At 36.2% G+C, this 20,372-nt stretch overlaps 1 protein-coding gene across 3 annotated transcripts in view; it reads left to right on the top strand.

Annotated features, from left to right (window-relative positions):
• The window catches only part of KIF18A (kinesin family member 18A), a 71,883-nt gene extending 51,991 nt beyond the window's left edge, over nucleotides 1-19,892 (top strand). For all 3 annotated transcript variants that reach the window (XM_084893624.1, XM_084893625.1, XM_084893623.1), the window contains 4 exons: nucleotides 10,646-11,087; nucleotides 11,735-11,842; nucleotides 16,949-17,055; nucleotides 18,499-19,892. In XM_084893624.1, the coding sequence (XP_084749750.1) occupies nucleotides 10,646-11,087; nucleotides 11,735-11,842; nucleotides 16,949-17,055; nucleotides 18,499-18,581 (740 nt within the window). In that variant the 3' untranslated portion in view covers nucleotides 18,582-19,892. The remainder of the gene's footprint in view (nucleotides 1-10,645; nucleotides 11,088-11,734; nucleotides 11,843-16,948; nucleotides 17,056-18,498) is intronic.
• Nucleotides 19,893-20,372: the final 480 nt, after the last annotated feature.

Below are 20,372 nucleotides of genomic sequence, written 5' to 3'. Positions count from 1 at the left end.
TAGAGGCCCAGTGCACGAAATTTGTGCACAAGGGGTTAGGGGGTATCCCTCAGTCCAGCCTGCATCCTCTCTAACCTGGGACCCCTTAAAGGATGCAGGATCAGGCCTATACGGGCAGTCAAGACATCCCTCTCACAATCCAGGACTGCTGGATCCCAACTGCTCGCCTGCCTGTCTTCCTGATTGCCCCTAACTGCTTCTGCCTGCCAGCCTGATCACCCCTAACCACTCCCTTCCCAGCCTGTTTGCCCCTAACTACCCTCCCCTGCAGGCCTAGTCACCCCTAACTGCCCCCCTCCCCTACAGGCCTGGTTCTCTGCCTCCCCCCCAATTGCTCTCCCCTGCAGGCCTGGGTTCCCCCCAACTGCCCTTCCCTGCAGGCCTGGTAGCTCCCAACTTCCCTCCTTTCCTGGCCTGGTCATCCTAACTGCCCTGCCCTGAAGGCTTGATCACCCCCAACTGCCCTCCTTTGCAGGCCTGGTCCCTTCAAACTACCCTCCGCTGCTGGCCGTCTTGTGTTCACATGGGGCCAGCCATCTTGTGGGTTGGAGTGATGGTCAATTTGCATATTTTATTAGATAGTATAGAGGCCTGGTGCACTGGTGGGGTCAACTGGTTTGCCCTGAAGGGTGTCCTGGATCAGGGTGTGGGTTCCCTTGAGGTGTGGGGTGGCCTGGGCAAGAGGCCTGTGGTGGTTTGCAGGCCGGCAATGCCCCCCGGCGACCCAGCGGAGGTTGTGGTATGTAGGATATATTTATCTTCTATAATTGAAACTTTTTAGCCTTGAGCAGAGCCAACCAAGCCTTCCGCTCGCTTGGTGGCCGTAGCCATTTTTGTTGGGATTTATTTATCTTCTATAATTGAAACTTTATAGCCTTGAATGGAGGCCTGGCCCTTTTAGGGTGTGCAGAAAGCTTGGCATCCTCCATTGTCTGGGAAACCCAAGCCTCCTGATCACTACGTGGCTGCAGCCATCTTGGTTGTGGTTAATTTACATACTTGCTCCTGATTGGCTTGTGGATGTGGCTTGTGGGTGTAACAGAGTGATGGTTAATTTACATATTACTCTCTTATTAGATTGAATTCCTAATTCTTAGTCTCCTTTTAGCTGTTTCTTCTAATTTTTTCTTTAATTTCTTGATTTCAAATTTATACTGCTAATTCTTGTTTGTCTTTTTCCAATTTTAAACACCTTCTTATTTTTACATTGGAAAAGGTTTATTACATTACATATGCATTTCTTGTCTTGCCCCATATTGCCAAAATGTTTTTCATCTTCTTTTTAGTAAATCTCTAGAATTTATTCAAGTGAATATTGTTCCCTATTGAGCTACGAAGTGTTAAAGTCTCTTTCCTGTATAGCTTTACGGTTTCTGTAGGTAGTGTTTGCTTTTGTTCCCATCTTCTTTCTTATTCTGTCTTATTTTCAGAAGTGCATCCTCCAGTAGTTTCTGGAGAATTGGTACATGGGAAGTAAATTTTTTTAAGACAGTACATTTATAGCAGTATCATTATTTTCTGATTATTTGTCCAGGTATAGAATTCTATTTTGGAAGTAATTTTCCTAAGTACTGAGAAAATATAGCTTCATTAACTTCTAGATTCAAGTATTGCTTTTAGTTGTTATGCTGTTTTCATTCATCAGTTAAGAGAGAATATGCATGTGACTTTTTCCTCCCAGAAAGATTTGAGGATCTTTCCTTTATCCTTAGTATTCTGAAATGTCACAATGATATGCCTTTTTGTTGGTCTTTTTTAATTCATTAGAATAGACTAAAATCTGTAGGCCTTGCTCTCTGGAAACCTTTATCTTTTTACTCTGAGAAATTTCCATATATGTATTTATACACATACACATACTTACACAAAAATGCATACATACATATTTTTTCCTTATTTCTATTCTTTTGAACACTTCCTATCTAATAAATGAGGAATATGCAAATTAACCAACATTCCGCTACACCAAAATCCATGCCCACCAGCCATTCAGGAGTGATTATGCAAAATAATCCACCAAGATGGCTACGGCCATGGAGAGAGCAGGATGGAGGCTTGGTTTTCCCCAGCAATGAAGTAAGCCAAGCTTTCCACACACCCTGGCCGGCCCAGGCCTCTGCTTAAGGCTACAAAGTTTCAATTATAGAAGATAAATCCCAAGAAAAATGGCAGCCATGGAGCTGGAGAGAGAAGGCTAGGGTATCCCCTGGCAATGGAGAAAGCCAAGCTTTCCACCTGCCCTGGCTGACCTAGGCCTCCACTCCAGGCTACAAAGTTTCAATTATAGAACGTAAATAAACCCCAACAGAAATGGCTGCCGCCATGAAGCAAGCAAAAGGTTTGGCTCCACTCCAGGCTAAAAAGTTTCAATTGTAGTAGATAAATATATCCCAGATACCAGGGCCTCCGCTTGGGTCGCCAGGGGGCATTGCCGGCCTGCAAACCACCACACGCCCCTTGCCCAGGCCGCCCCATGCCCCAAGGGAACCCCCACCCTGATCCAGGACACCCTTCAGGGCAAACCAGTTGACCCCACCCATGCACCAGGTCTCTATCCTATCTAATAAAAGAGTAATATGCAGATTGACCATCACTCCAACACACAAGATCAAGATCCTGCCCCCATGTGGACACAAGATGGCTAGCAGGGGAAGATGATTGGGAGGGACCAGGCCTACAAGGGAGGCAGCTGGGGGCAATCAAGCCTGCAGGGGAGGGCAGTTTGAGGTGACCAGGCTGGCAGAGGAGGGAAGTTGGGGGCAAACAGGCTAGCAGGGGAGCAGTTAGACATCAATCAGGCTGGCAGGGAAGTGGTTAGGGGGTGATCAGGCTGGCAGGCAGAAGCGGTTAGGGGCAATCAGGAAGGAAGGCAGGTGAGCATTTGGGAGCCAGCAGTTCTGGGTTGTGAGAGGGTTAGAGCAGTCAGACATCTCTCAAGGGGCCACAGACTGGAGAGGGTACAGGCTGGCTGAGAGAGACCCACCCCCTGTGCATGAATTTTGTGCTCTGGGCCTCTATTATTAATATGATATTGGATCTCCTGAATTTATTCTCAACTTCTATTTTCTGTTTTCTGTTATCTCTTTTGTTCTTTCTGGGAGATGAGTCCTCAACTTTATCTTAAAACTTTTATTTTTTTTATTTTTCCCCTTCATATTTTAAATATTTAAGAACATTTATGTTTCCTTTTATTTTTTCCTATGTGTAATTATAAATTCTGCTTATCATATAAAAAGAAATCCCATCAAATATCTAGTAACTCTGTGTTCTAATATATATGGCTCCAAAAAGTAGTCAGTTTAGGGGAAACCTAAAAATGCCTGTCTTTTTTATTGTTATAGTTTATCTAAAAAGAACCCTTTGATTTTCCATTTAGGGGATATATAAGCACAGCTACCAATATTTTAGAGAAGTAGGAGAAAAAAAATCTATATTCATTACTGAGAGGTTACTTAATCCCCCTAGTGTCAGCTATGTGTGTTGGCCACAAGGCAGCCTTTCCAGAGGGTGAAACCTTATGACTTTTAAAAGGGTGATGAAAGAGTAGTCACTTGGAAGTATAGGTGATGATGATGTGGTCAGGGGAACCCAACTACTTTCTTGTATAGATTTTCAACCAATTCTTCAAATTTTGCTCCACCCTGTGCTCTCATAAACCGCCTTATGCCTTCAATTCCTATAAATTTTCTGAGGCTTTAAAAAGCCAGCGGCTTCTTTCCTCCCACCCCAGATATTAAAAGGTTTTTTTTAAGAGAATATAAAATTACTCACACTTTTTTCAACCATAGTTTGTATTTTAATGGATTAATGGATTGTGCCTTATTTACTTCTGCTCTGTTTTCTGTGACGATCGTTCTGTTCCCCCCCCCCTTTTTTTTTAATTTTAATTTTAATTTTTTTTTTTTGCTTGCAGGGTCTGTATGTGTATGCTTTGATTTCTTTTTGGTGCCTTTTTTTTCCCCTTCAAAATTGGCATCATGCTGTATATAAAATGTCTATACTGCTTCATTTAATGAATATTTCTCTCTATCATCAAATAATCTATAAAATATGGCTTGAAATAACAATGTAATTGTGCATGCTCCATGTTTTATTTGACCATTGTCTTAAAATTGATTTAATTCCCCCTATGGTAGGGACTTGACATTGTGTAGTGGTGAAGAATGTGGCATCTGGCTTGTTAGAAATTATAGCCCGAGTCTCTATAACAACTCTGTCATTCTCTTATGTTATCCTTTCATTGATCCAGTGAGTTTACTCTGGGCTGCTTATTAGTATATTTTTGCCTATTACTTGCTGATAATCAAGTCGAAATTAAGATTCAGAAATAGGGGGAAATGTTTTTCTTTTCATTTATCTAACAGTCCAGGGAAAGTAGAAGAGGAACTAAAGCCACAAGTAGTCTCAGCTAGAAACTAACTCTTGGTCCCAAGGTTTTTATTTGTGCGTGGTGTGGCCACAAATGCTAGGAGCAAGGCGCTCAGTATTGGGCACTTTCTTGTTCAGTGTTCCTTTCCACACTGAGACACCTGGGTTGGGACTGAATCTCTGGCCTCTTTGTGTTGCTGCTAATGTTCAGATATTGACTTTTGCTATATCCCATAGCTTTGTCTCCCCCTTTCTCCCCTACTGCACCTACTCCCCATCCCTGTTCCTAATTTAAGGGACTCTAGTAACATTCTGCAGATGTCTTTTACTTAACTCCCACTTACAGGATGAAATGGGGAAATACTGTAAGTTATTCTCCACGCCTTTCTTTTCCCAGTTCTAGGTACACAATACCCTTATAAAGTTGTTGGATATGCAAATGATACTCTTCTCTTATTATCAACGTAAGGGCAGGCTTTCCCCTATAACTACTTATATGGTCATTTTAAAGGGAATCTAGAAGGGGAGCTAGATGTCTCTACTCGGTTACCATCTTGGCTAAAATTGGTTGTCTTTCTCATAGTTTACCTTCATATCCCCTTTGTTTCTAAAGCAAAACAAATAAGATGAAGCCAACCGAATGCTAGTTCTTCTAGTGAGAACTTCTTCAGGTATTCATCCTCTATAAGAAAAAGAAAAGGTTCTAATACTATGTAAATCAAATAGTATTTTATCATCACAGGACCACATTTTGCATTTTCAGGCTTCACTGTATATACATTAAAATGTGTTGAATCCTTTGTAAGGAATTGAATGAAATAATGACATGGTTTTGGGAGTGGAACAGTTTGTGTATATGTAGTCATAGTACGTCTATGATTTGAATGGGAGATGATCTCTTTCAGTTGTTTGAAGATGTCTAGAGATGAATTTGCAGAGAATGTATTAATTTAAACATTCCCCTCCTACTTCTCCTCACAACTTCCTAGAAGCCAAAGTCCATTTTCATGCCTTTTATCTGCCACCCTGGTTCTGGATTATTTTCTACTAGCCCCACTCTTCTTTCCTTTTCCCTGTCCTATCATAGAAATGACACCCAAATAAGAAATCATATTGTGAAACTCCAAATGGTATCTGCTGCCTCAAGTCCATGAGGGAAGAAAGCAAATTCCAAGAAACCTGTATTTACTTAAATCAGAACTTCTCAATAAAGGACAGAACCTCAAGCCTGTTGAGTTGGGGTGGAGAATGGGTTTCATTAACAACAATGCCAGTTTTAAAGAAATGACATTTAGGGCCTTTAGAACTTTTGCAATTATGCATTGTGAAAATGGTTCATGATTTCATGGAAAGTGGTCAATTTCTGTTGTTTATGTTGTGTAAAATTAATAAACACTACTCTTTTGTGTGAACTTCCTTCTTCTTATCTTTGATCCTGATTGTTAGGCCACTACTCACATCTACACTAATAAAAGAGAAAGATGCAAATTGGCCTTACCTTCGCAACACCCACCAGACAGTCAGGAGTGAGTATGCAAATTAACCCAACAAATATGGCAGTTTAATTTGCATACCCAGGTACCAAGCGGCCAGGGGCAGGGTGGCTTCAAGCGGCTTGAGTCCCAAAGTTCCAGGTACAGGCACCATGCCCACAGGCTCCTGGGACCATTGCCATCCCCAGGAGGCAAGGGCAGCTATGCAGTTTGACTGCAGACAGCAGGGCCTGTTTAACCGTAGCCAGAGCAACCCAGGAGCAGGCAAGCGCGGCCCACAGCCAGCACCTAGAAGGGCCTGTTTGGCCATCACCATGGTGTGGAGCAGGCAGGCCCCACAGAGAGTAGAGAATCATGGGGGACTGCCCTGAGCCATCAGTGGGACATTCCCTGAGGGCTCTTGGATTGGAGTGGGTGCAGGTTGGGCTGAGGGACCCACCCCCTGCCTGTGCATAAATTTCGTGCACCAGGCCTCTAGTATGTGTATGTCACTGGATATGTTCTGGATTTACTTTATATACAATAGTTTTTTATTAAAGCACCCTTTCCACCTCTCTCCATTACTTCTGCCTCCCTAGCCCAAGCTCTTGTTAGTTCTTGCCCAAGCTATAGCAATAGCCTTATTACTGATTTCTCTGTTTTCTCTCTTGCCCATTCATAGCCTGTTCCCCACCCAATAAGCAGAGCAATGTTTTTAAAAACATAAATCTGGTTTGGCTCAGTGGATAGAGCGTCAGCCTGCGGACTGAAGGGTCCCAGGTTCAGTCTTTGGTTATGGGCAAATCCCCAGTGGGTGATGTGCAAGAGGCAGCTGATAGATGTTTCTAACTTTCTATCCCTCTTCCTTCCTCTCTGTAAGCCAATAAAATATTTTTTTAAATTAAAAAAAAAAACAACCACAAATTCAAGCCCTCATCTTGTCCACAAACCCTAACACTGCATGCCTGCCTCTCCTTTCTCCTCTCCCTCAAACTCACCGCACCTCATTCACACCAGCCTTCTCTCTTTCCCTGCAGCTCAACAAAGTCATTTTGCACTTTGAGAATAATAGTCATCTCTTGGACTCCCTTGTTCTGAAAGTTGTAACTATGATTTCCTCATTTAAAGGCACTATAATCAGCCTCCAGGTTCCTCCTTTATCGTTTCCACTTTATAGACACAAGAATTACAGAATCTTGTTAGATAATATTTTCCCAGGCTTCATCAAGGGAAACTACAACTGCCCCACGCCTGTTCTTCTGGAAAGTTACTGTATATCCTCTATGGAAAAATACAGCAAGTCTCTTTTATGGACTTTGAGCTAGCATATTAGATGGTTCTCAGTTTATTAAAATGTACAGTGAAATATATAGTGCCCGGCACTCTCCAGCTTGCTATACCCACGTAAAGTGCTCCATTACCAAACTGGCTAGAGGAGAATAATGATTTATTACATTTTATGAATTATATTCAGAGTGAAATATCAGTTGTTGATTGTGTTCTTTTCATTTTCGTGGATAAGTGGAGTCACAGTGGATTTACTGTTCAGTTTGTATTTACATCTTTAAATCTTGTTTGGGCTCTGATTTTCTCCTGAATCTTTCTTAGCAACAGTCAGCCTACCATCCTGATTGATCATCTGTTTTCTGTTCTCTTTTTGTTTCTTTGTTTTTTTATCTATATTAAATATCTTAGAAGATAATAATAAAGGAATTGTCTGGATTTGTATTTTAAACATGCTGTATATCCATAGCATTTTTTTTTCTTCCATGTCCAGTAAAACTAGTATTTGAATCCACATTAACTTCCCATCTTTCTATTTCTCCTTCAAGTTATCTCCTGCCAGGAAAGCAGAATTATAGCTAAAGATATATCTCTGTAGCATTACTGTTGCTCTCACTGACAATTGCTACTCAGCCTGATCATAGCAAAATTTGATATTGGATGTACATTTACATTATCCCAGAGAACAAGTAGATAATTCTTCAGTGTCCCATGACAGAACCCCCATGTTCACGCTTTTTACAAGCAATAGGGAAGAATGGTCTACCGTCATGGAAATGTGCCCAGCGCCACTCCATAGATTCTCCCTCCCTAGATACGTGAAAGCAAACAGTGACTCTTGGGATTTCATGTTCATTGTGTTTGAAGTTAAATACATGTGCCTGCTTTAACAATACCTTTGGTTTATGGTTCAGTTTATCATCAGCCTTGATAAACTGGATACCCGATAAACTCAAAGGGAGACATTATTTTAAATAAGTTTTTAACTGTGGGTTTTAGCTATAGATGGAATACTGGAAAGTCAATGACAACTTTCCCTGTGAAGTAGTAATGCTAACGGTTGAAGCTTGTTTATATTTCTAGAGCCTTTCTTTGAACCCTAAGTATTTTATAGATATTAACTAATCCTAGAAAATTCTCTGTACATAAAAAAGCAGTGTCTCCTTTTTTTAGGGGGGTATTAATGCCCACACCGCTTAAGTGAGTTGCCCAAGGTCACTCAGCGAGTTGTTGGTAAAGCCAGAAATAGAATCCAAGTCTCCTGACTCCCAATTCAGTTCTCTATCCTCACTATAGTTTTCTATCCTCTATATACCCCTGCTGCCTCTCATGGGAAAAGAAGTTAATCTTCCAGCTATTAATAGCCACCAAATTGGTGGTAGCAGCACAGTGGAGAAAAGTAACTGTCTTTATACTGCAGCATTAGTATAAAAATATCTGGTAATGGAAAATTTGACAAATGTCATGTTAAAGGTAGTGGAAAATTATTTTAAGATCTGGATCTCATTTATCTAGTTCTCAGAAAAGTAAAATTTCTTAGTAGAACAGGGATCATATTTTTCTTCCTGTTTTTAAATTGTATTTCCTAGAGGGTAATTGTCAACCTAGCCATAGCAGAGCCTATTGTCAACTAACATAAAAAGAATAATGCATGTACTGTTGGTGATTGCTATAAGTATATTTTCTAACTTGAAAAGTTTGAATTGCTTTATTGAAATACTATATCACACTAATTTTATTCGGCTTTCAATGTTAATGTTATATAATAAAACAAATATAACATCAATTGAGAATTTTATTGCATGATTTGAAAACATGGGCAGAAGTGCACGTTATAGTTTCTTCCCTGGACGGTACACTGCAAAGTTACTTCATGTGACATCATGAAGTTCACCAGAATGAAATAGGCAGAGCAGAAAAAATAGTTAAGAAATGAGATATATAGGCACACTGCAGCTGATCAATTTATTGTTATGTATGAACCAGGTCATTACTCTGATATTAAAAAGAAAAGGTGATTGAGAGATGTTTATGTACCGGTACTTAAATATTAAAACATGTCTAGTATTGTGGAAATTTACACCTGAGTTTAAACAAAACAATTTGTCTCTTAATTTTGGACCAATAAACAAGAACTCTCCTACTAAAAATCTCTGTATATTATATTTCTATTTAAAGATTACTATAAGTGCTTAATTAGAAGAATCACATTGTCAGAATTATGTGTAAGTGTAAGAGATGTGGGATTGGTGGAGATTGGAAAATGCAAGGAAAAGGTTAATATATATATATCTTGTTATTTGAGACCCAGGTAACTGAGAAGGTAGTGGCAAGAGGATAATTACAAATAAGGGAGTATAGAATAAGAAAACTAGAGGGTCAAGTACATATCCCTGGGGAAATGTATACATTTACTGGATGGAGGAAACAGAAAGTAACACATGCTGGAGAAGTAGTAGGGAAATTATTTTGAAAAGCTACAGAAGTTGCAGGATTAGGGCCTAGAAAAGTTTATTAAACTTAATACTTCCTGGCATTTGGGAGGCTTGCTTTTACTGAGTGATAAAGGTCAAATAACAGTACTGTGAACTCTTCAAATTAGATTTATTTATCTTTGGTATTAATCTAATTTTTGCAAGCCTGTGAATTATTATGATACAGGAAATAAGCCACCAGAATGCTTAATTAATTACTGTGTGGTATAGTTTCAGATACAATACATTCATTCACCTTGGACTTCATTGATTATTGTCATTCTCTTTGCTTTAGAGTAGATATTCACTCAATTAGTAATAAACTGGAGATATTTTTACCATAGAACAAGCTATAATATTCAATGCCTAAAAATGTTGTATACGTTATTGTTGTCTTAAACCTAAATCAAACATGAAAGCTGGGAATTGCTTGTGAATTTTATTGAAATTAGTTGGAAATTTGTTTTCATGATTATTCAATATTTCAAGATAGCTATATCTATGAAATAATATTTATATTAGCCATATGTTATTTATTTTCTGTAATAGAATCTCTATAAAGTTATTAGCAATAAATGATTTTTTCCCTTCCCAACTTATTTTCTTTCAAATTTTTATGATTTGGCAGGAAATGTGCTTTATTATCAGTGTTTTGTTTTGTTTTAATCCTCACAAGGATATGTCTTTATTGACAGAAAGAGAGAGAGAGAGAGAGAGTGAGAGTGAGAGAGAGAGAGAGAGAGAGAGAGAGTTAGAGAAACATCTATCAGTTGCCTTCTGTATATGACTTGACTGGAAATCGAACCTATAACCTTTTAGAGTATGGGACAACACTCCAACCATCTGAGCCATCCAGTCAGGGCTTGGTCATATTTTTTTTTAACTAATGAGATTATTGGAAAACTTTACACAATGAAATATACAGATTATATATCGTAGAAACGTACACTTGAAACCTATATAATCTTATTAACCAGTGTCACTTTAATAAATATAATTTAAAAATTGGGCAACATTATTGAGATTCTTTTTAATTTTGTTGAACAGACACATCTTCAAGTGAATCTAATCTTCTTAACAGTCCTTCACAAAAAAGAACTCGAAGAAAACTAATGTCTTCTCCCTTGAAAACAGAACCTACCCAAAAGTCTGCACTCTCTGAAAGTATACAGCTAAATGATTCTTTCAGCCAAGAACTTCAGCCTATTGTGTATACCCCAGAAGGCTGCAGAAAACCTTTGCAAAATCCATCTACAGTGACCTTATTAAAACCATCTTCTTGTACTACAAGTTGTCAGGCCATCGGCTCAAATATATACAGTGAGAATTCTCTGAAAATGTCATGTGAAGTAAATCTCCCGGTCATCAGGAGAAAAGAACATAAACAGGAGGATTTGGACTCTATGTTTACTATATGTGAAGACACCAGGAGATTGAACAGCAAATTACCTGAGCAACAGTCGGTATCAAACAATAACATTGTACAAAGGTATAGAAAAAGAGTACTTGTTGACTTTTTTCCTTTTTGTGGTAGCCTTTAAACTATAGCTTTTTTTCCCCCCTTTAGCTATATTTGAAATGTATTTCATATGTCTATTTTAAAGTCTTTAATTTAATAACTTAAATCAGTGGTCGGCAAACTCATTAGTCACCAGAGCCAAATATCAACAGTACAATGATTGAAATTTCCTTAGAGAGCCAAATTTTTTAAACTTCTTCTAACACCACTTCTTCAAAATAGACTCGCCCGGGCCATGGTATTTTGGGGAAGAGCCCACACTCAAGGGACCAAAGAGCCACATGTGGCTCTCAAGCCGCAGTTTGCCGACCACGGGTCTAAGGTATGGTTGACTACACGTCATCCAAGCACACATACCCTTCTCATTTCATCTGTATTATCACAACTAATCTAAATATGGGGAGAATGACACCTTCACCTTTTCCTGCTGTTCAGAATGCAGAAATCTGTCTATGGTGTAAAAGTGAGACAAGAAAATCCCAGAGTAAGCAAGGGAAATTTTATAGTATAATGTTTTCCTCTTTAAAGTAATAGGAAATGGTATTCCAGTTACATAAGTGGATGGCCCCACTCCGTAGTACAAATCAAATTGCTTTTTATTTTTTGTTGATATACAGGCTTGCCCCTTCCTCATTCTCAGCGAAACATCCTCTGCCTGTACAAAGCATAGTACCATCCTACATGGCCATGACCGCTGCTGCCAAAAGGAAACGGAAATTAGCAAGGTACGATTAAACAGGAGCTGGCTCAGACTTCATATTTACAAAAGATCACCTTTATCCTTTGTTTCCTCCAGTTCTTATTTATTTCTTATAATTAAACCGTTAATTCATATTTAAGTGTGTATATATATATATATATATATATATATATATATATATAAATAAATTTCTCCGAATGCAACACTGGATTTATATTATTAAAGGGAGATCTTAATAAAGCCAAGTATTTCACTTGACATTTGCATAAAGTATTCCGTGTATCAGATTATTAAAAATAAATTTTAAAGTCTCTGGCCTTCAAAAATGTCATTTAATTTTAACTTTTGGTACAATTTTTATTCATTTGGTATTTTTTCTTTTAGACATTACCAAATTTATTATGTTCTGAGATTACATTATTTTAATGGGTTTTAATATATGGCTGAAATATAATGAGTAAAGAGACTTCTGTTTCTGGCTATGACACTGTAGCTTGTATCAATCCAAGATGCCCATCAAAAAAACATTATGAAAGTTGATAAAATACAACCAGTAGCTGCTTCACTGGCACTGAAGAATAACCAAGGCAGCCAGTATTTGAGTGTTTCAGATCCCAGAGAAAAGGAAAATCAGCTGTAGGGAGCCTGACTTTCTCTGCCTCTCTTCCTTTTAGCACTTCACAATTTGTGGCATTATCTGGAGGCCAAGCATAAAATGGGAGCCTGGAGGTAATCAGCCATTTCCCTGCCCTAGAGACACAGAATCTTTGTGTGTAGCTTTGCCCTCCAGATATTTATTTGCCAAGTTCTAAACTCTGTGGAGTATGAGTTCAGGAAACCAAGTTGAAGGTAGCTTCTGAGAGACTAACATATTAAGCAGAGTTTGGACATTCTTAAGAGTCTAGGACACAAGAATTCTTGTTCCAGAATCATCATGGAAAAGGAGCTGTTAGACACTAGTATCTTATTTGAGATCCCTGAAGGTCTGTGGTCCAAGAGTAGGGCAAACTAGAAATAGACCCATTCTTAAAAGCCTAAAACAGACCTTACACCAGCTCAGTCCCTTTTCGGAGTAAGATGATCTATTCTGCCTGCTTGCCAGAAGAAAATTATGGTTTTTCATAATGGTTAGTACTTAAGCAAAAATTACGAAGTATGCCAGGAGACACCAGGACCAAATGACTGAAAATCAAGAGAAGTATTATAAAATTAGAGAGGCAGTGATCCGTAGTGATGCAGATACTGAGATTATCAGATAGGGAACTTTAAAATTTAAACTATGATTAACAAAATGTTGAACAAAATAGATGATAATTTTCCAAAGAACTATATTCTATTAAAAATTAATCAAATGTGTACTCTAGAACTGAATAAATAGAATTATTGAGATTAAGAACTTGGTAAACTGTTTTAACAGATTAGGCACAACAGAAGAGAGTTTATTGAACCATAAGATACACTGATAGAGAAAGAAAAAAAAAAGCCCAATATATGTACAAAAGGATAGAGAATATAGAGAAAACTGGAAGAAATGTGGAGCACAAGGAAAATTTTAGGATACAAGGAAAATAAAATAAGGGACACCTGTTTGTATTTTTTAAGTCCCAGAAAGAAGAAAAAGAATGGTGGAAACTAGTATTTTGAGAATATGTTGACTAATAATTTTCCATAATTGACAAAAGATAATTCACAGATTTAAGAACCATTGCAAACCACAAGCAGCACTCGTATAAAGAAAAATATACCTGTGTACATAGCAGTAAAATAGCTAAAAATCAAAGGCAAAGAAAAAAAATTTTAAATACACTGAGTTATATGAAATGAAGCCCATTTTATATAGTCTTTATATCCTGCAACATTAAATGCAGTGATGAGATAGTTGTATTTTTAAAATGGGTCCGGCTAACTCTCTCCCTTTTATTTTGACATGTGGTTTTGAGGAAAAGAGTGTAAGATCTTAAACTTAAACTCTTTAAGTTTCTTATTTTCCACCATGGACCTAGACTCATCTGGGCTAATGTAAACAGATTTACAAAAAGCCTATTGATTTGTCACCCATAGAGTATCATCTCATTGGTTCATTTAGGATGTACCCTTTTCTTTCCAACCAAAGTACAACAGGCCTTTGGAATATGTGCACTAAAAACTCATGGATTGGTTTTTTCTGAATGTCTATCCATGATGTTTTAAATTTTGTATTTTGCTATGGCACAAATTTAAATTGTGCAGTTTGTCTGGCTCATGTATGGGAATCATTCACCTTATCAGTGACTAATTTGTGTTTTCATCCATCTGATCACTAATTTTCATTGTGTTGATTGTGTTATTTCAATTAATTAATGTTGGTGACTTGTTCTTCACTAGTAGCATCCTCTGTTGTGTTAATTTAGATGTGGTAAAAATTTATAGCTAAGAATATTTTTAAACTGTAAACATAGTCATTATCAAAATCAAAAGTCCAGGTATGTAATGTGTATTTGGAGTGGTTTTAGATGTTACCAGGCTCCCACCTGAGCAACTAATATTGTGAAATAATATTAAAGAACTCATAAAGAAAGTAAGATTTCTCATAGCCTATTAATTGCTCTATTACATTCCCTCTGGTATCAGTAATTAGATCCTGCCATTAATTATGGTTAAAAGAGATTAATGGTAGAAATGTACATAATTACCTTTTTTTTCTTCTTTTTCTCCAATTAAATCTACATGAGCTTGAAAGTAATAAACTCTGGCATTTTCCATTTAGCAGCTTTTATGTACATGTTTAGGTGTGTTTATATTCTAATATGATTTTTGAAGGTGAAAAAGAAAAGGATCCATGTATATAGTTATTTTATTTTTTGAGTATCAGTTTTTCTCTCTGAAAAAAAAAAATATATAGTCCAAAAAACGCAGAATTTTTTTTTTTTAAAAAAAACCTACCAACCTGGATATTTAGTTATTAGTTAAATGAGATTAAATTTTTAACCATTTCAATTTATTTAATATCACAGTAGCAGACTGTTTTAACTAAATCAGTCTACCAAAAACATAAATACAAAACATACATATGTAAAATTTTACTTATAAATTAAATTAGAGTTTTTGTGTTTTGTTTGCTTTGTGTTTCTTTGATTGGTTGTTTTGTTTGTTTGTTTTGCAATCTTTCTCAGCATCCTGAAATGGTCTCACACCTTTCCACACATTTTTGGTTTATTTGGAAAGATGTCTTAATAACATCAACTAGAAATTATCTCAGCTGAAAGAATATGAGATGCTGTAGCATTCTTCCTATGTAAGAGAACAAACAGTTAAATCCTAACTTGTTTATCCTCACCCAAAGACATTTGATTTTTTTTAAAGAGAGGGGAAGGGAGAGAGAGAGAAACATCTATGTGAGAGAGAAACATTGATCAGTTGCCTCCTACATGTACCCTGTAGGGAGGTGGGGTTCAAACCCACAACCTGGGTATATATGTGCACTGACTGGGAATCAAAGGTGCCACCTTTTGGTGCACAGAATGATGCTCCAACCAAACGAGCCGCACTGGCCAGGGCACTAATTTTTATTAATTGTGTGGAAATATATCAGGCACACAGCTAGGAGGATCTTTAGCTTTCTTCTCAATGTAGTCTCTACCATAATTTGAATTTGGAATCATATACTAATTTTAGGTGTGTTTTCTTTTTTAATTTAATGATGTGACATAATTTTATAACATAAATGTTAAACATTTAATCAGTGGACTATTTTATCTAAATCCATTTAATGTTTTAGTAGATTTTACTTATATGTAAATATACAGCTTGTCTTATTAGGCTTTAATTTCATTCTAAATATGAGTTTTATTCAGATAATTTTATTCAAAAGCTTAATTTTTCAAGTAAAAATCTTTAAGTAAATTTCAAAGGTCCTAAAACTAGCCGAAGTGAAGAATCCACAAAATAATAAATTAATTTTAAGATAAGTAAATTGTAAGGAAAAAACAACACTTGTCAAAATTAACCAAAGACGCTGATCTTTATACTTAAAGAAATAAAATCACCAAATGACCAAAACGGAATTTTTGCCTTAGACAAAATGACAGTACGCATATTATCAGAAAACGGTGTTTAGTATATTTTTATGGAATTATATATCCTTAGTTTATTTAACACCAGTTAGGAATATAGTATTTCTACAGCTGATTGGCTTTACTTGTGTAACACTAGTACCTGTTTTTAACCATTCGGGGGAGGTGTCATTTGCATTCTTGAACAGAGTAGGCACAGTCATTCTTAGGAACACTATAATTATCTCTCCTCCAGACTGAATGAGGTACATAGGTTGAGTTATTTTCCCAAGCGTTCAGTGTGTTCATGCCTTTTTTTTTTTTTCCTGTCATATTAAATTTCCATTTCTGACTACTTTAAATGAGCATATAAGGAGCCCATCTTCTGCCTATTCCATAAACATCCAGCCACATCAGTTTACCACATGATTAGGATTGCCAGAAGATTACATTGTTGCCATATCCCCATCATAAGTCCATTGCATTAGTTTTCAAGACAGGAGTTGTCTGTGCCTTACTTATTTGTATATCCTAATACATGAGGCCATGATAGGTGTATAATGTGTCCATTCAAATCAAGTTAGAAATTTAACCCATTAATAATGTGAGATTGATATAAATTTGTGAAGATTAAGCAAATGAAAGTAGGTCCATTCATTTCAGTTTCTATAATTGCTCTAATCAGAGAGACTCAGTCTGATTTTAAAACAAGGTTTCCAGACAATCTTGTTTATATTCCCCAGATTATGATTCTTGCACCAAATTTGTAATATAAGCCTGGTTTTTCACTCCTGTCACTACACTTTGGATAACAGAGCTTGCTGATATTCCATCAGAACCCCTGGAAGTGTTCTGCTAACAGAATTGTTTCATGCACCTATACTCAAAATCTCTGATTCGAATAAAAATTATTAAAATCACACAGCTATATTTCTCCGTGGGCCAAAGATGTATTTAGCACCTCCAATTACTTCTATGGGATTTTACAACTTAATACTCTAGTATTTTACTTTATCTTTAGTCTTTATACATGTAGAATATATATTAAAACTTGGAGACATAAAACATGCTTCACTAAAATAAAAAATTCTTCTCTCAAGTTCTGCAGCAAATACTTTAACAGCTGAGGAAAATTCTGGATTTGCCAAGCGTGTTCGGCAAGATAATTCGAGCGATAAGCACTTACAAGAAAACGGACCGGCAGTGGGTATGTTTGAGCTCTTATTTTGATATTTAATAACATACTTACCTAATACATGTATAGTACTGTGGTGTTTTCATAACAATCTCCTTTTATCTACTCATCACCTTTATTACATGGTAAGTATGACTATCTATGTTGTAAATGAGAAAACTTAAGACACAAAATAGAAAACACTAAGCTAGTACTGCACAGATACTTCATGATAGAGCCAGAACTCAGAACAGTATCTCTAAATCTATAGTCTGCATCTCTCTAGTTTTCTATACTGCTTCACATGGTAGAAGAATTAATAAATAATTGAGCTAATTAATTGAAATTTTTAGCGAAAGGTGTTGTTTAATAGGTTGTGATTAAATATATTTTATAGATGAACTATTATCTACTTGAAATTTTTCCATTACCCTCTTATTCTTGATCATCTGGCCTCAGACTCACTTGTGCAATTACAGCCAGGCTCCAGTACCTAGTTATATTCATGTTGTAACTCCCGTTAGCAGGTTGAAAAAGATGCTGATGTGCTGAATACATCCTCTCAATTACATTTGCGGGTGACAGGAGTCCATGTCAACAGAACCACATCCTCAGTAAAACCAGAAGAGATAGTGCCACTTAGTTTCTCCGCCTTGGAGTCCAGGCTTCTGTTTCCCTAGCATTCCAATTCCTAGACTTCTTCAGGAAGTATGTGTTTACACCCACTATGTGCTAGGTTCTGTGATGGATACAAACATCGTTAAGAACCAGTTTGGTTCTTCTCTAAAGGAACTTAAAATCCTAGCACTTGGAATTTAAAGGGGTTTTATGAGATAAGTGTTTCTAAGAAAACATGAAAACTATTGCTCTTTCATCACAGTAATGTTACATTTCTCAATAGCTTTGCCAAACTGCATTGGTACATCCTTACTTCTTGTGGTAGCCAGTGGCAGTTGTTTACCTTAAGTGGAAATATCTTTTATGCAAATTTAAAACTCAATAAAGTAAAATTTACTGTTTTTATTTGGTTTATCATGCCATATTTAATAATGCTTAGCAGTGTGTACATGTCAGTTGGTGTAGATATGTGCTGCCCCATGGATCCTAAAAAAAAATTCTTCAGGAAGTCATAATTCTGCAACAAAATGATGTTTGTGATAATCGTCAAAGATAAATTGGGTTTTCTAATATGCTTATTTTCTAACAATAGAAAATAATCTATTAGGTTATCAAGTATTTCATGCATAAAAAGAGATGAATTAAAAAATATATGCTATGGAGAAAAAAGTATAGTGCTTGCCAAAGAAAAAAGAAGAGCAAAAGCTAGGTTAAAGAATGATTTGTCATTAAGGATAATTCACTTCAACTTCAGTTTGCAATATGGAGAAATTGATTTCTAAAAGTAGAATGAATGGTGACTATTCTTTTTGAATGATGCTTTTACCATATTTCTAAATTTTTTTATTTCTTCTCTAGAATATAAAAGAAACATCCATAAAGCAAAGCCAAACATGGTCAGAAAGTTTGGAAGAAACATTTCAAAAGGAAATCTAAGATAAATCACTTCAAAATCAACAGACATTAAATGGACAGCTCTGCTTTTAAGAGGGTTTGTTACCAGCACCCTTGCAGAAACGTACTTAAAGTTTTTTAAGAAGACCAGCTTAAAACTAACTTTACCAAAATAGCTTCAGCTAGAAGAAAATGAAATTCCTTCACTTTTGTTCTTTTGTATTCTAAGGAACTAAAAAAATTTAACAAAAAGGGTTGTTTTAAGTTTCTAAAATATTGGCTACCTTTTAAAATCGGTGGTAGCTCATTTTTTCTATTCTGCAGCAGGTTGATTAGGTAATTTTAAGAAAACAATAGTGAGTTAACTATCATTACTGCTTTTTGAAAATCAGGAGAATTTAGTGGTGATAAAATTATGGCCCAGGATATATTTGGTCTTACATTATTTTAATCATATATGTAACTTTTCTTTGCAAACATGTTTTGATGTTCAAATGTACATATATGTTCCCATAAAGACGTTGTAAATATTATTTAAGTAGTCTTTGTGAATAAAATACTAATATTGTTCCATACTACTTAGTATATTAAAGTCATAGTTTTTATAATGTTTGCTTTTGTGTCTCGTAACTACCCCTTACACACTTTGAACTATAGCCTATAAAATGTGAACTTTGTAGATTTGTATTTCAAATTAAATCAAGTATATGGCACTAGAATCAAGGAATAAAAAGAATCCATAGTTTCTTTAATGATAATGAAAAGATGTTTTAATTATTCCTTTTAGTACCATAGGGAGTACATGGAGCTACGGCTTAATTATATCTCCCTGTTCCCCTGCATTGCTTGGCTTATTTATCTCCTCGATACAACAAATATTTGGTTAAATGTACTTTAACTTTATATGGCCTCAGACTGTCCCATCAAAGCAACATTCAAAGGTTTTACTACAGAAATGTCATTACCAGGAGTTGTCCTAAATCCCACTGGTGGTGATAATATGAGACAATACGTGAACTGTGTTGTCTTTCTAAAATAAAAATAAAAATTAATTCTGATCTAGCCATGAGTATTTTATATGATAGTTTATTTTTTTTACTTAGCAATGAAGAAAAAGACTCGGCAAAATTAAGTAATATGCCAAAGATCTCACAACTAGACAGTGGTAGAGTTGGGATTTTGCATTAAGGTTGCTATAAAGAGTCGTTGCTATTCCTATACTATACACTTCCTCCATCTACAGTGGGCTAATACTCTGCATGTGCATAACTATACAAAAAGTATCCCCTATAGAAAGCGAATTCCATCCCCATCGTCACCTGTGATTTGCTAATTTATTTGGAAAAAATTTTAGTCAATGCATTTTAAAATTATGAGTAAATTATATTTAATTCATATTGTTTATATCGAAAAGCAGTTTACATTCTTATTAGTAAAGTATTAATAAAAGTCTTCAGTGTTACTGAAAGTATTTACAATCCTATGGATTGTTTTTTCAAGGACCGTTTTGTGTTTACAATCACAATAACACATTATTTGTTGGATATTTACAACTTGCTCGTAAGTTGTCAATTTAAGTCAAATATAATCTTGTGTTTCAGCAATCAGCACAAGACATTTGTTTGTGAAATACATATGTAGAGTACTAAGTTCTTTCTCTCCTGTAACTTCCCCCAAAAGGCAGTAGTTGACAGATAGTCCATACTTCTCAGAGTGAACATCATTTAACAAACCACTCAAGCTTTGCAAATGGCAAGTTCTGCATAACAGCCACTAAAGGGACTAGTTCATCAAGTTAAAAGCTGTCAGGAAAGGTTAGTTCTAATATATTTCTGTGA

Source organism: Pipistrellus hanaki (assembly GCF_964339955.1).
Source record: "Pipistrellus hanaki genome assembly, chromosome: 9".
Lineage (NCBI taxonomy): Eukaryota > Metazoa > Chordata > Mammalia > Chiroptera > Vespertilionidae > Pipistrellus > Pipistrellus hanaki.
Note: the sequence above shows the minus strand (reverse complement) of the source record. Positions and strands in the feature narration are given on the sequence as shown.